Here is a 14,100-nt window from a genome sequence, read left to right as displayed (position 1 = left end):
CATGAAATGAAAATCATACACACACACACACACACACACACACACGGAAAGAAGTTGCAAAGAAAGCCACAGTATTTTGACAGAACTTATCAGAAGTTGGTGGGAGAAGGGGGTGATTTTTATTTTCTTCTTTGTGCTTTTCTGAATGTTCCAAAGTTTCAATAATAGTTTTTCTTTGTTTTAAGGAAACTCAGTAATTCCTCTTCCTTTCAAGGAATCCAGTCGGTCTTTTCTTGTCACGTGGTGGGCCGCCACAGAACTGGGACTCAGCCTGCTCCAGCGACTTCAGAAAGCGAGGCATACACACCTCCACGCCGGCTCTGGCTCGCTGACCTTTCACCGGCCGATGGACCTTTCTCAAGCAGAGCTGGGCATCTGCGTCAGCCACTCCGCACGTCTGACTCAAGGGTCCTTCACGGGGGCTCAGTGGTGGCAGGGCTGTAAGGCAGCTGCCTGACAGGTGTAGGCAGTTGACTGATTCAGCCCCCACGGGGGCCGAAGCTGTCCTGGGTCCCCTGGCTGCTCAGGGAACCAGCATGTCTCAGACAGGAATTCACAAACACGTGTCGAGCTGGGAGTTGTCTTTTCCTTTTCCCATCTGACGGGTCGAGGAGCCTAGGCACTCAAACGTCCTTGGGCTTCTTCCGGAAGTGCTTCCAGCATGTGAAGGGGTGTGAGGACACGCTGTTTCCCAGGCTTTGTCCTCAGGCCCTTTCCCAGCCTCATCTGGAGACAGAGCCCCGCCCCCCGCCCCTTCCTGCCCTCCTCCTCTAGGTCACTGCCACGACAGGCTCCACGGACGACAGGTCTGTCTTCCCAGACTGGAGCTGAGAGGAGGGCAGGAGGCTGTTGGCTAGTGGAGCCGTGCGGCCGCTGCTTTTCTCCGTCCAAGCCACTCTGAAGGAGGGGACCGGGGAGGGCGGCCGCTCCTCCTGAGGCTTGGGCGACCTTTGGCACATGCGTAGTAATGCCTTCAGCTCGACCCTGAAGTTCTCGTTGAGCCAGCAGTAGATGAAGGGGTTGTAACAGGTGCTGCTCATGGCGATCCAGTGGAAGGCAAAGTAGAGGGCATTACTGGTGTGGATGACCTTGCTGGACAGGAGGAGGACGTAGCAGTTGAGGGGGAACCAGCAGAGGGCGAAGAGGACCACCACCAGCATCAGCATCTTGATGGTTTTCTTCTTCTTGCGCCGCAGGGCCAGGTATTGCTCCGTGGTCACATCCCCGATGGTGTTGCACAGCCACAGCTTCTTGGCCACGCGGGCGTAGGCCACGGAGATGATGAGGAGGGGGAGAATGTAAAGCAGGATGAACGTGGCCAAGTCCAGGTACTTCCAGAAGAGGTCGGCTGGCTCAGGGAAGTCTGGCAAGCACAGGGAGCGGGCAGTGTCCTCACTGCGGGCAGGGGAGAGAGAGACAGAGAGGGAGAGGGATAGATAGAGAAGGAGGGTGTGAAATTAGCATGGAAAAGCCCCATCCCAGGAACCACTGGCCTCTCCCTCCACTGGGCTCCTGGTACATCCGTCTGTTACAGCACATGTGATGAGCAGCCTGATTATCTGATTACATTTTCAGCTCTCCCACTAGGCTGGGCGTTCGATATAGGTAAGAAATACACCTAGGGCTTCCCTGGTGGCTCAGTGGTTAAGAATCTGCCTGCCAATGCAGGGGACACGGGTTCGAGCCCTGGTCTGGGAAGATCCCACATGCCGCGGAGCAACTAAGCCCGTGAGCCACAACTACTGAGCCTGCGCGTCTGGAGCCTGTGCTCCGCCACGGGAGAGGCCGCGACAGTGAGAGGCCCGCGCACTGCGATGAAGAGTGGCCCCCGCTTGCCGCAACTGGAGAAAGCCCTCGCACAGAAACGAAGACCCAACACAGCCAAAAATTAATTAATTAATTAATTAATTAATTAATTAAAAAAAAAAAAAGAAATACACCTAAATGTCCATCGACAAATGAATGGATAAAGAAGATGTGGTACATATATACAATGGAATATTACTTAGCCATAAAAAAATGAAATAATGCCATTTGCAGCACAGATGGACCTAGAGATTATCATACTAAGTGAAGAAAGCCAGCCAGAGAAAGACAAATATCATATGATATTGCTTACACACAGAATCTAAAAAAAAATGATACAAACGAACTTATATACAAAATAGAAATAGACCCGCAGACATAGAAAATGAACTTATGGTTACCAAAGGGGAAAGGTCAGGGGGAGGGATAAACTGGGAGTTTGGGATAACATATACACACTACAATATATAAAATAGATAACCAACAGGAATCTGAAAAAGAATTTATATATATATACACACACACACACACACACTCATATATATATATAACTGAATCACTTCGCTGTACACCTGAGACTAACACAACATTGTAAATCAACTGTACTTCAATTTTTAAAAAAGAGAAATACACCTAGATCACTCTGTGTCCTCTTTACTTTGTATTATTCCTAGCCCAGAATAGACACCCAATAAATATTTGTTCAATGAACGAATGCAACACTGGTGTTCCTAGTCTTAGAATTAACTCATCCTGGGAGCATGATGGATTCAGGAAATCTTGGAATTTCCCATTGTACTACCTACTCCCATTCCAGAGGGGATCCAAGGAATGGGGCAAAGAAATGGGTCTTGAGAATGTGAGTGGCAATGCCTGAACTCATACACCTTCAGCCACTCAGACAAAAAGTACTTATTTTCTATGGAATGTACCTCTTGAAATTTTTTAGGGACATCTGTGTATGCTGGAAAACCCAGAGCTGGTGGGTTAAGAATATGCAGATTATGATCTGCTGAATGAGGTGGCAGGGAGCTCCCTCAGGAGCTTCCTTCCACTTTGGGGAAGCGAAAACCCAGGGGCCGTTTTGACTGAAGGCGCAGTTTTCAATACACTCACACAAAGGAAGTCACAAGACTATTACTTACATCCCAGAATGGGGGCACTATGAGCCAGGAGAAGGGCAGTCCTCCCTCCCAGGTCACAGGTGAGCAGGAGAGAGAGAGAGCAGGGTAGCAAGCACCTGTTACTTACAAGGTGGTTGGGGCAGAGGTCACTAATTTTTCACAAGTGGTCATTTTAAAAGATGCCCCAGGAAAAGCAAGGCGGGAACTTGTGGCAGGAATCCTAAGCTCGGGTCTTTATCTAAATGTCCAGACTCTGGGTGCGAGCAGGGTTTTCGTACTGTAAAATCTCTGAGCAGCAACTCAAAATTGCTACTTTTTTTTTCCATCATACCATGTAGCTTGTTGATCTTGTTATACGTGCAGGTGGCCATCACTAGTGAAAGAAAGAAAACTCTCTTCGCTTTTGTTAGCAGAAAAAAGAAATAACCTTCCATATGTGAAGGCAGTTGGGGAGTCTGAATGCTGGGAAGGGGTGAGTATGTGATTCATTCAATAGTCTAGAATTTGGGGACAGAGACTTTATAAATTAGTTGAAATTGGCCTTCAGAGCTTGTTCTCTGGACCCCGCTTATGTCACAGGAGTGTATGTAAATGTATGTCTCAGGTGAGGCAGCACATGGTAAGACCTGCCAGCAGTGCACCCACTAGATCCCCTTTACTGGTCTGGAGCACCAGGACCCCAGCTCCGGCCCACCTGACAAGACACAGCTGTCAGCCGTGATCTTCTAGGGGCCTAGAACTACCCTAAGGCCACTGAAGATACTTTCCACAGATCCATTACGAGCCAGAAGTGGCCAGGTATCTCCATTTCCCCCAGAAAGGCCTGGAATATGAAAGCCCAGCTCCTTTGGCTCAAAGCGGGCAAACTCTGTTACCAGTCTGCTCCAGAGCTCCCCCTGCAAACCACAGCCTCCCTTGGTCTCTCCCCATTTGCTGTCCAGCTTCTCCACTGCCTTACCCATTACCCCGGGAGCACATTCTTAAAAATCACAGACACATGTACCTTCCTCTATCTCAGGATCTGTTTCTATGCAACTTCAGCTGAAACAACAATGACCTGATGAAGATCACGCTAAGCTCATTCATTCATTCAGTAACTATGTACAGAGAGCTCGTGATGTGAAGACAGTAATATAGATGCTAGGGACACCAAGATGGCAAAATCAGAAATGGGGCCAGCTCCCCCCAACCTCACAGTCTAACAGGGGAGATCACCTTTAACTAACTAGCAGCACACACGAGTGTTTAAATTTCAAGACACTGAGTGCTTTCCATTCTGTGAGAGCACAGGACAAAGCATATGATAAATGGGAGGTGGTGGGGAGGGGGGTAGAGCATCCTGCATGAGACACTTAGAGATATACATGTTTGTTTGTAGGTTGTGCGAGGGAATTTAAACATCACCGTTTTAAACAGGGCCTGGGTGATTCTGAATCTCAGTCTGGGTTAGTACCTGTCCCCAGTGGCAGAAGCCGATTGTTATTGCCTTGACCTTACAGACAAAGGGACAGAGACTAAAGAGGAAGCTAAAAGTGTTGCGAAGAAAAGATGAGAAAAAGCAGAAAAAGTGCAGAGGATACGCACGGGCCTGGAAGCAACAGGATGGGAAGGAGACAGAGAGAACAGCTCAGTGCAGCAGGTACTGGTAACTCTGAGATTCAGAGGGGGCTCAGATTTCCCTCTGTCAAGGTTCTCCGGATCCCCAGGCTGCTCCCCACTAGTTCATCTCACCTGTACTTGAAGGTAAATAATTTCTGGCAGATAGCGTGTGGAAGTGAAAAGAACGTCGCCATGGTCCAGATAGCTGCGATGTAGATGACACCTTTTGTGATTGAGATCCGGGGTTTTAATGGATGCATGATGACCTGGAAGACAAGCAAACTGGGCATCACTGGCTGAAGACAGTTTGAAGCAAATAAGAAATCCAGACGATGCAGCTCACTTGTCACAATGAGGCAGGTAGGTCCTACATAGAGTCAAGCACCCCTTAACTCATTATTGAGCCCCTGAGCTGCATCACCCCACCATCCAGCCCATGGGGGTACAGAGAGGGTGTCATCTGGACTCAGAGACTCCAGGCAGTTCAAATGCCCCTTGCAGGACTTCCCTGGTGGCGCAGTGGTTAAGAATCCGCCTGCCAATGCAGGGGACACGAGTTCGAGCCCTGGTCTGGGAAGATCCCACATGCCGCGGAACAACTAAACCCGTGCGCCACAACTACTGAGTCTGTGCTCTAGAGCCCACAAGCCACAACTACTAAGCCCGAGAGCCACAACTAATGAGGCCTGCACACCTAGAGCCCGTGCACCGCAACGAAGAGAAGCCCCCACTCACCACAACTAGAGAGCCCGCACGCAGCAACAAAGACCCAATGCAGCCAAAAATAAATTAATTAATTAATTTAAAAAAAATGCCTCTTGCAGGTCATGTGTGGCAGAAGCCGGGTGCAGTGAGAGGCTGGGGGAGCAGTGAAGGGGGAGGTCTGTTCCCACGACACCCACAGCGAGGCTGGCACAGGAGCAGCCGTGGCACCTCGGGATCTCATCTCGTCTGCCCATGATTCCAGATCCTTTAAGTTACAAAGGGCTCCGAGGGGTCTAAGGGCGACACACATCGGGAGGAGACTTTCACCATTTATCATGGGAAGCTGCATTGCTCTTTATTTGGGGGTTCACCACATTGTCTCTGAAAACCATTTCTAAAATTGCAGAGCGGCCCAGCTTTCCCAAGCCCCAAATTAAACCATTGTTAGAGGCTTTGTGCTGAAAAGCATCTTGGAATTGATTGCTACTGTATGCCAATCAATTCTCCTAAAAGGTTTAAATAAAGACTTGGGAATTTAACAGCATCCTCATTTTAAGATTAGAATCATTATTCCTTTTTTTTTTAATTGAAGTATAGTTGATGTATAATGTATAAATTGCAGGTGTACAATATAGTGATTCACAATTTTTAAAGGTTATACTCCATTTATAGTTATTATAAAATATTGGCTATATTCCCCATGTTGGACAACATATCCTTGTAGCTTATTTTATACCTATAGTTTGTACCTCTTAATCTCCTACCCCTATATGGCCCCTCCCCCATTCCCTCCCCACTGGTAACCACTAGTTTGTTCTCCATATCTGTGGGTCTCCTTCTTTTTTGTTATATTCACTAGTTTGTTGTATTTTTTTAGATTCCACATATAAGTGGTAGCACACAGTATTTGTCTTTCTCTGGCTGATTTATTTCACTTAGTATAATGCCTTCCAAATCCATCCATGGCAAAATTTCATTCTTTTTTATGGCTGAGTAGTATTCCATTATACATAGATACCACATCTTCTTTATCTATTCATCTGTTGACGAACACTTAGGTTGCAAGATTAGAATCATTATTTCTTGAAAAAGCCATTTGGGGATAGGTGAGTCGGGTCAGAAAGAGAGGTCATAAAGAGCTGCCATTGTCTCAGGATGCCATCCCAGGACACACTGGACATTCTGCTGTGTCCTCCCAAGTCTTCTCCCAATTTTTTAAGGTTTTACGGGAGGAATGGGCTAGGCTTTAGACGCTGCCCAGCACATCTCCATTCTGGACTTTGCCATCCTTGCCCCTCACACGCCATCATGGTTCAGGTTGATAAAGGGAGTGGAAGCCTCAGTCAGAGGCCCTGGACACTTGAAGAACCTGTAGACTCTGGGACGGGATCCCATGTGTGGGTATATGTCACAGCAATGTGGCCAATGTGGGCAAGACTCGCTCCCCTGGTCCTCAGACCTGCCTTTGGCCCAAGGGTCAGCCCTCAGTTAGCTGTGTTAAATGCGGTGGGTATAGTCCAAGTAAAGGTGATCCAGAGTCCCTCTTGTTGAATTAGGGGAGAAGGTTAAGAAAAGGCAGGAAATATTTGTATGCAACCTTTTCACACTTTGCACCAAAACATCTGTAACATAAATGCCAAAATGACGGCATTTCAGGGTTAAAGAGACCTCAAAGTTTGCCAAGTCCAATTCCCCATTAGAGGCATGAATGTCCTCTAAAACCTCCCTATCAAGTGTTCATCCAAGCCTTGCTTAAATATGGCTGGTGACATGAAACTCACCTCCCCAGGTAGCTTTGTCCACCTTCAGACACTTCTATGAGAAAACTCTTCCTCATACTGAGCTGCATCTTTGAGTCTGTATCTTAGAAGCTTCCTATCCCTTGGTCGTTTTGTACCTCTTGGAGCTACTTAGAATAAATTCTCTCTTTGTCCTGGTGGCCCTTACGATACCAGCCTTGTAGGTGCCCTTGCGTCTTCTCAGAGCAGACTAGTGATCTTCTAGAGATCCGAGCATGAGCCTGGGGCCAGACAGACCTCAACCCTATTCCTACCTTCATCAATCACCAGGCATGTGATCTTGGGCAAGCTATGCATGCCCCTTCCTGAGCCTGCACACCTTGACTCAGCAGAGACCCAGTGTACAACAATGGTTCATTGAGTCAGCATGAGCGAGGCGCCTGTGTGGAGCCGCCCTCCTCCAGGATGGGCACCCTCAGGTCCTTTCCAGCTCCCTTCACCATATCGACCCATGTGAATCTGACGGAGCAGGACAGGAAGCTGGGCCTCCCTACCCCAGCCGACACCTGCGCCTGCCACTTGCCCGCCCCCCTCCAGCTTGTTTACCTCTTCAACAACCTGGGTCCAGAAATATCCATCTCATCTCCCAGCCAGGAGCCTTGCCTCGGACCTGCATTTGCCACTCTCTTTTCATCTGTGATTTTCCAGATCTGCTTTTCAACCCCCCAAAACAAACTCATTCAGCTCTGACACACAAAATGCCAGCAGTGAGTCTTCACTGGAGCAACACACGTGGAATAATGTTTTGCAGCCCCTAGCACAAAGGGGGCTATATGCCTATTTTAGCCCCTATTTTAGGGGTTATATGCCTAATTTAATACTCATAGTGGTCAATAAGAAGACAAATATGCTCATTGAAAAATGGGCTAAAACACTGCCTTCAGCCCCCTGGAAAGCAAAGCCGGGGAGGGAAGGACAGGGCATCGCGGCGTGGGTGCCCTCACCTGGTGACGGTCCACGGCGATGGCTGTCAGCGTCAGGGCTGAGACGTGCAGGGAACAGTACTGGGCGAAGCGGCTGACGTGGCACATGCCTTTCCCGAACACCCACGTGCTGTTCACAAAGCGGACCTGGAGACGAGCCCACAAACATCAGGAGACAGACAGGCCTTGACACTGACACCCGCTCCCTGTGGTCTCTGAGGAGCATCCCACAGGAGCCTTCTCCCCCTCCTCCTTCTTCCTCTGCACTGCTGGACTGTGGGTCACACATGCTTTTCTCCAGCATGACTCATTCTCTATCATTCAGTTCAACAAACCCTGACCCTGCTGTTATGGCTGGGCCCTGTTCAGTGTCAGGACAGCGTGGGAAGGACATGGGCTCTGGAGTTAGATTTCCCACCTCTAATCTTTTCTAGCTGTGTGACCTTGGGCAAGGTAGGTAACCTCTCTGAACCTCAGTTTACACATTTACAAAAAAAAAAAAAGGCTTAAAAATCTCTACCTTGTATCTTATTGTAGGGATCAACTTTAAAAAAAAAAAAATGGCTACAGGGACTTCCCTGGTGGCGCAGTGGTTAAGAATCCGCCTGCCAATGCAGGGGACACGGGTTCGAGCCCTGGTCCGGGAATATCCCACATGCCGCGGAGCAACTAAGCCTGTGCACCACAACTACTGAGCCTGCACTCTAGAGCCTGTGCTGTGCAACAAAGAGAAGCCACCACAGTGAGAAGCCTGCGCACAGCAACAAAGAGTAGCCCCCGCTTGCCGCAACTAGAGAAAGCCCGCGCGCAGCAACGAAGACCCAACGCAGCCAAAAAAAAAAGAAAAACTACTTAATAAAAAATAAGTAAGCATATAAAAAATTTAAAAATAAAATAATTTTAAAAAGGGTACAAAGTGTGGAACACGTCTGGCAGATTGCTAGAAAGATATGATTAGAAATAAATAGTAGCCATTTTTATGGTAATAGTAAAATTCATTTTTGGCTCATATGAGTTCAGACTCATGGAGGAGACACATCTAAAGAGTCACAACACAGCATGTGGGCTGTGCTCTGGAACCCTAGCTAAGCAGGCCTGCGACACGTCATCTGGGAAGGAGTCCCAGGGGCATGCAGAGGTGGGAGCAGGGACCAGGGTCTGGGCAGGGAGAGAAGACAAGCTCCCAGGGCATGTGGGGTCCAGGGAGCAGGCCTAGGCCTCACCCCACATCCTCCATGGCTATTTGATCACTCACTCAGCTCCTGAGCTCCTGTGAGTAATGCCCCACGCCCGAGAGAGATCAGGCCTTGATTCTGATCAAGGAGCTTCCAATCTGGGCAGAGGAGGACTCAGGTATCTCATATGCAAGACAGAAAGTAGTCAGTGCCCTACAGAAGGCCCAGACAGAGGGCCACCAGGTGGGGTGGGAGTGCGCTGAGGCAGAGAGAACGAGAGAAGACACCGAAAGAAATAGAGCAGGTCAGCTCGAGAGGAAGAATATTGCATAGTGATTTATAGCAGAGTATTTGCCAGTGATAGCTGCCACCTTGGGCAAGGCACTTAGGCCCAATGAGCCTCACTTTCCTCATCTGTAAAATGGGGCTAACCCTTGTTCACATGATTGTTATGAAACTCAGACACATGTAAAGCAGATAACACAGATAAAGCAGGTACGACAGTGCCTAGTACATAGCAAGTACTTAACACTATTACCTGCCATTATTATAACATACTAGACATTTGAGATGAACGTTAAAGAATAGGTAGGATTTGCCCATGGGGAGATAAGGACAAAGGGCTTGGCACTAGGTCAGAAATCCCAGGACCTGTTTGGGGAACAAGGGTTGGAACTGTTTGGCTGGAGTGTGTGGATGAGAGTCACGAGGGACAAGTCTGGTCTGATCATGAACCTGGGGCAGCAGACCATGGACACTACTCTCTTTGGAATAGGCAGGGAGGAGCAGCCCAGTAACATTACAGAGCAGGAAATCCTTAGCTACTCCTACTTCTCACCTTCCACAATCAATGAATCACCAAAGCCAACCAGTGCTACCCCGAAGGGTTTTCAAACCCATCCCCTCTTCTTCAGTCGCAAGGCCGTGGCCCGAGTGGAATCCCCCATCATCTCTCACCTGGACCATGATAGCCTCCAGACAGCTTTCCTTGTCCTCTAGTCTGTCCCCCTGTAATTCAGCCTTCACGCTGCTGACAGCATTTTCTTAATCAGAAATCAGATGCCTGCTTAGAATCATCATGCCTTTCAAGAGACAGCCAGATGCCTGACGAGCACCCAGGCCCGCTCGCAGCCCTGCCCCAGCCTTCCCTTCTGGTCACCTCTGCTTCCCCCTGCCCTGCTGGCTCCTCCGCTGGCCTTCTTGCCTCCGCTGCTCCAGCTACAGTGAACCACTCAGCGTTCCCTCAACACACCGTGAACTTGGACACCCTTGCCTTTGTTCTCCCAGGTCCCTCTTTCTGCAATGAACGTTCATCTAGGCCTGGGAAATGCCTACTTATCCTGGCCCCTTCGAAATGCCACGTGCCCTGAAAAGTCTCCTTTGACCCTCTCGTGGGACTCTGGCAGGTCAAAGTAAACGATCGCCTTCTCCAGGCTCCACCACATTCTGTGTACGGCTCTGCCATGGGAGTTGTGAATAACTGTTTGCTTTTCTCTCAATGACCAGAGCTGGACTTCATGCCGATGTAGAGTATAAAGTGGACAGAAAGGGAGACCTGGGAGGAAGGATATTGTCACCAACCAGCCCAAGGGCAGGACATCTTACCCCTTCAAGGAGCCTGGCTGAGGGCTTAGAAGACCCGCCCCTGGTTGCAAGAGCCTTGGAGGCTCTGACAGGAATTTGGATTGGGGTGGTGCATGGGTCAGGTTAAAGGCCAAGCTGCTTTGGATCAACCAGGAGCGGGGGCTGGGTTCTCAGGACCCTGACATCCCCTCTCTTGCAGGAGATCCTCCAGGTAGGGGCTGTCAGCTCTCAGCTGCAGCCTGGCCTCCCTCCCCACCTGCCCTGTGTCTGCCGCAGATCCAGCCATGCATCCTGCTCTGGGCAACAGCATAGGGCCATGCCCTGGGGCCTCCCAGTTCCCATCCTGGGTGGCCCGGTCCAACCCCAGCACTGCAGATTGTCAAGTCAGAAGCCAAGGGGGATCCAGGAGGAGCCAGAGATGCATTGTCCTGTGCTTTAAGGCAGCAGGGCGGGGGGAGTGTGTGTGTATGTGTGTGTGGGAGGGGGCGGGGGGGTATCTGGAAGTCCCTTTGTCCTTGGCTAGTCCCCAGAACATCCTGAGTGACCAGGAATCTGTTAAATGTAGGCAGGAAGGAGAGCAGGAGAAGTCCATGGTTTGGATTAGTGGTCCAAGGGTGCCCTGCCCGCTAGGTCCCAGTTGAGTGGCTTAGTGGACAGACCTCTGGCTGCACTTGAGTCAGGGGAAGTAATTCTCATCCTGGCTCTGCCAATTACTAGCCAAGTGACCTTGGACAAGGCATTGAACCTCTCTGTGCCTAAGTTTCCTTATCTGCAAAATGTGAGTGAAGTTCTCATAAGTGAGGACAAGAGAAAATGTAGTTTTTAAACATAAGGGTTGGAAGGACGTTCACACAGGTGGATAGGCTTGTGGGAGTTCACCCTCTTCTTTTTGCTTGTCTGTTATGTCTGGTCAAGTGTTGTGTGTGTGTGTGTGTAAGAAAGAGAAAGAGATAGAGAGAAAGAGATATGAACAGATATGGTTTGGTAATAACTCAAGTATCAACAAGATTATTCCAGAAATTGGAAAAATGTAACTCATGCTGCAGAAATACCAGGTGTAACTGTCATGATGATTACTTGGTCATAGCCCTCCCAGTCTCAATCATCCATGAGCACCACAGTCGCAAGTCATGGAGGGAGAGAAGTGACGCCACTAAGGCCCAGCAGTCAGGGCTCGGTGGAGGTTGTGGGAGCGAGAAGGGGGCTCACCTACCACCCTTGTGCCAATGCCCCCAGGCTGCCCCAGCTCTGGGGCCCAAGCCCACCTCACCCTCATCTCTTCCACAACACAGTCTTCACATACAGACTTCGCTGTCAAACCACAGAAGGCAAATGCAAGTTAAATAAGTGGTTTAGGAAAATTCACTCATGGTTCCATTAACAACTAGCAACTGTTTGATATTTCAGCTTGGTGCAAAGCAGCACCCATGCTGGGGCATTTAATGGGCTGTACTCCGGTTGGGAGGCGGGGGAGTTGACCTAATGATCTATGCTGGAATTTCAAGGGGCTTTGATTTACTGCACCATCATCAAGCAGGTTCATGCTCAGTGACATTAAACAGGAAATGGTCATTTGTTCACAGCTGGCTGCAGACACTCGAATCATTGACCCCAATGCCATGAGCTGCAGAAGCGCTGGCTTAGAAGATGATGAGAGAGAGACAGAGACAGAGAAAGCCAGAGTCGCAGAGTGGAAAAAAAGATGAAGACACCGAGAGATAGAGAAGAGAGACAGACCCCCCGAGAGACAGACAGGCAGAAAGACAAAGAATGACAGAGACAGACACACTAAGAGACAGACCAACAGAGGAGAGTAAGAGATGAGAAATGAGAGATGAGAGGGCAAGAGAGAGAAGACTAAGAAAGATGAAGACAGGAAGACAGGCAGAAGAGGGGGACCGGCAGGGAAATGAGGAGAGAAATCGGGTGGAGAGAGGGAGAGGGACGCAGAGAGAGACAGAAACGGAAATAAAAGAGACATCGAGACAGCAAGAGAGAGGAGGACAGAGAGAGGAGAGAGCGGAGCGCCAGCCCAGCCCTCGCGGTCTCACCAAAGTGAAGGGGGTGTTGAGGAGAGTGATCATTATGTCGGCGACGGCCAGGTTGACGATGAAGAGGCTGGTGGCCGAGTGCATCCGCTGGTTCTTGAAGATGACATGACAGACCAGGACGTTGCCAAAGAGCGAGAAGATGATGATGAAGGAGTAAGCCATGATGAGCAGGGCTTTCACCGTGGGGTTCTGGGACTCGGCCCCGTAGCGCCTCCGGCCCACGAAGTTCTGCCAGTCGGAGAAGGTATAGTTGTTCCAGGAGAAGAAGTGCGAGGCGTTGGGCCCCACCAGGGCCGCCTCCGGGCTCTGCTCGTCCGCGGCTCGCGCCACTGCGAGGAGGCAGAGCAGCACGCACCGAGGGATCATCTCTGCAGGAGCCTCGGCGCCCGGGACGGGACGGGGCGGGCGGGACGTCCCGCCAGGCCGCGCACGTGCGCTCGGGCGCGCGGAGAGGAGCGCGCGGGGCTGTGTGCGCAGGGACTCCCGGCCTCGCAGCGCCCGGCCGGCGCCCACTCCCCTCCGGCCTCCCGCCCGCGATCGGCGCGCTCCGGGTCGCCGGCCGCACTTTTGTGTCTCCGCTGCGCCCCCCGGCTGCGGGCGAGCGAGTGCCTCTGCCTATCGGGCGGCGCGGCGTCTCTCCGGGCGACCGTGACGCGCTCCGGCTCGGCGGGCTTCCCCACCCCCGGCCCCAGCCCGCTCTCGCTCTAGAAATAAAACTCCAGCCAGGCGTCAGGGCTGTTTCTCTAAAAACACTCATCCGCCTGCTTTCTGCTTAAGCCTCGCCATCGGAAAGGGAGCGGGCGGAAGGCGCCCCGGGGCGGTTGGGGTTTCGGGGGGCGCGCGGCAGGGACTGGGGCCGCTCCCTCCAGGCAACCCCTTGTTCCGCGCGGGGCTACTCTGGTCCAGTCTGAGCGTCAGGCTTGGCAGGTTTCAGGTTGAGGTGGGTCACTGGGGCCTGGCAGTTCTGGCACAAGGTGAACAAGGCAATCGATGTAGGCTTTCTCCAAGCGCCTTCAGTGATCAGACTTCAGATGTCCTGGGAGGCTGGCCAGGTTTTGTTTCCTTCCCTTCACTAAGACTCAATATGTGTGTGTGTGTTGCAGGGGGCAGGGGGGGGGGCGGGTTGGAGGGGGTGGCTTAGTTTTTCAAGGAAACACTTCAAAGCGGTTCTCCTGACGTCATCCAAGAATCAAAGGAGATCAATAGCTCTGTGCCCACTTCCTGGGTAACTGAGTTTTCTGCCCTGGGACTTTTTGAAGCTGTATCTGTAAGGGATGTTACCCATGTTGTTTTCTGTTTCCCACCTACTCCTCCAGGAAATCTTGATATCTTGC

General features: G+C 50.6%; 1 protein-coding gene across 2 annotated transcripts; it reads right to left on the bottom strand.

The window, feature by feature from the left end:
* Window positions 1-770: 770 nt before the first annotated feature.
* On the bottom strand, window positions 771-13,132 carry GPR83 (G protein-coupled receptor 83). Of its 2 annotated transcripts, XM_061202696.1 has the most exons (4): window positions 12,767-13,132; window positions 7,978-8,103; window positions 4,662-4,795; window positions 771-1,395 (listed from the first exon to the last, which is right to left on the bottom strand). In XM_061202696.1, the coding sequence occupies exons 1-4, from the start codon at window positions 13,130-13,132 to the stop codon at window positions 771-773; spliced, it is 1,251 nt and encodes a 416-aa protein (XP_061058679.1). The 2 variants fall into 2 exon arrangements, with proteins under 2 accessions (XP_061058679.1, XP_061058680.1); XM_061202697.1 differs by lacking the exon at window positions 7,978-8,103.
* Between the last annotated feature and the right edge of the window lie 968 nt (window positions 13,133-14,100).

Source organism: Eubalaena glacialis, chromosome 10, assembly GCF_028564815.1.
Source record: "Eubalaena glacialis isolate mEubGla1 chromosome 10, mEubGla1.1.hap2.+ XY, whole genome shotgun sequence".
Taxonomy (NCBI): Eukaryota; Metazoa; Chordata; class Mammalia; order Artiodactyla; family Balaenidae; genus Eubalaena; species Eubalaena glacialis.
Note: the sequence above shows the minus strand (reverse complement) of the source record. Positions and strands in the feature narration are given on the sequence as shown.

Excerpts from the sequence above, each read along its gene's own strand:
- GPR83 (XM_061202696.1), bottom strand. The coding sequence starts at position 13,132 with ATGATCCCTCGGTGCGTGCTGCTCTGCCTCCTCGCAGTGGCGCGAGCC. Across the intron at positions 8,104-12,766 it reads TCAACACCCCCTTCACTTTG|GTCCGCTTTGTGAACAGCAC; the intron begins GTGAGACCGCGA and ends GCTCGTCTCCAG. Across the intron at positions 4,796-7,977 it reads TCGCCGTGGACCGTCACCAG|GTCATCATGCATCCATTAAA; the intron begins GTGAGGGCACCC and ends CTTGTCTTCCAG.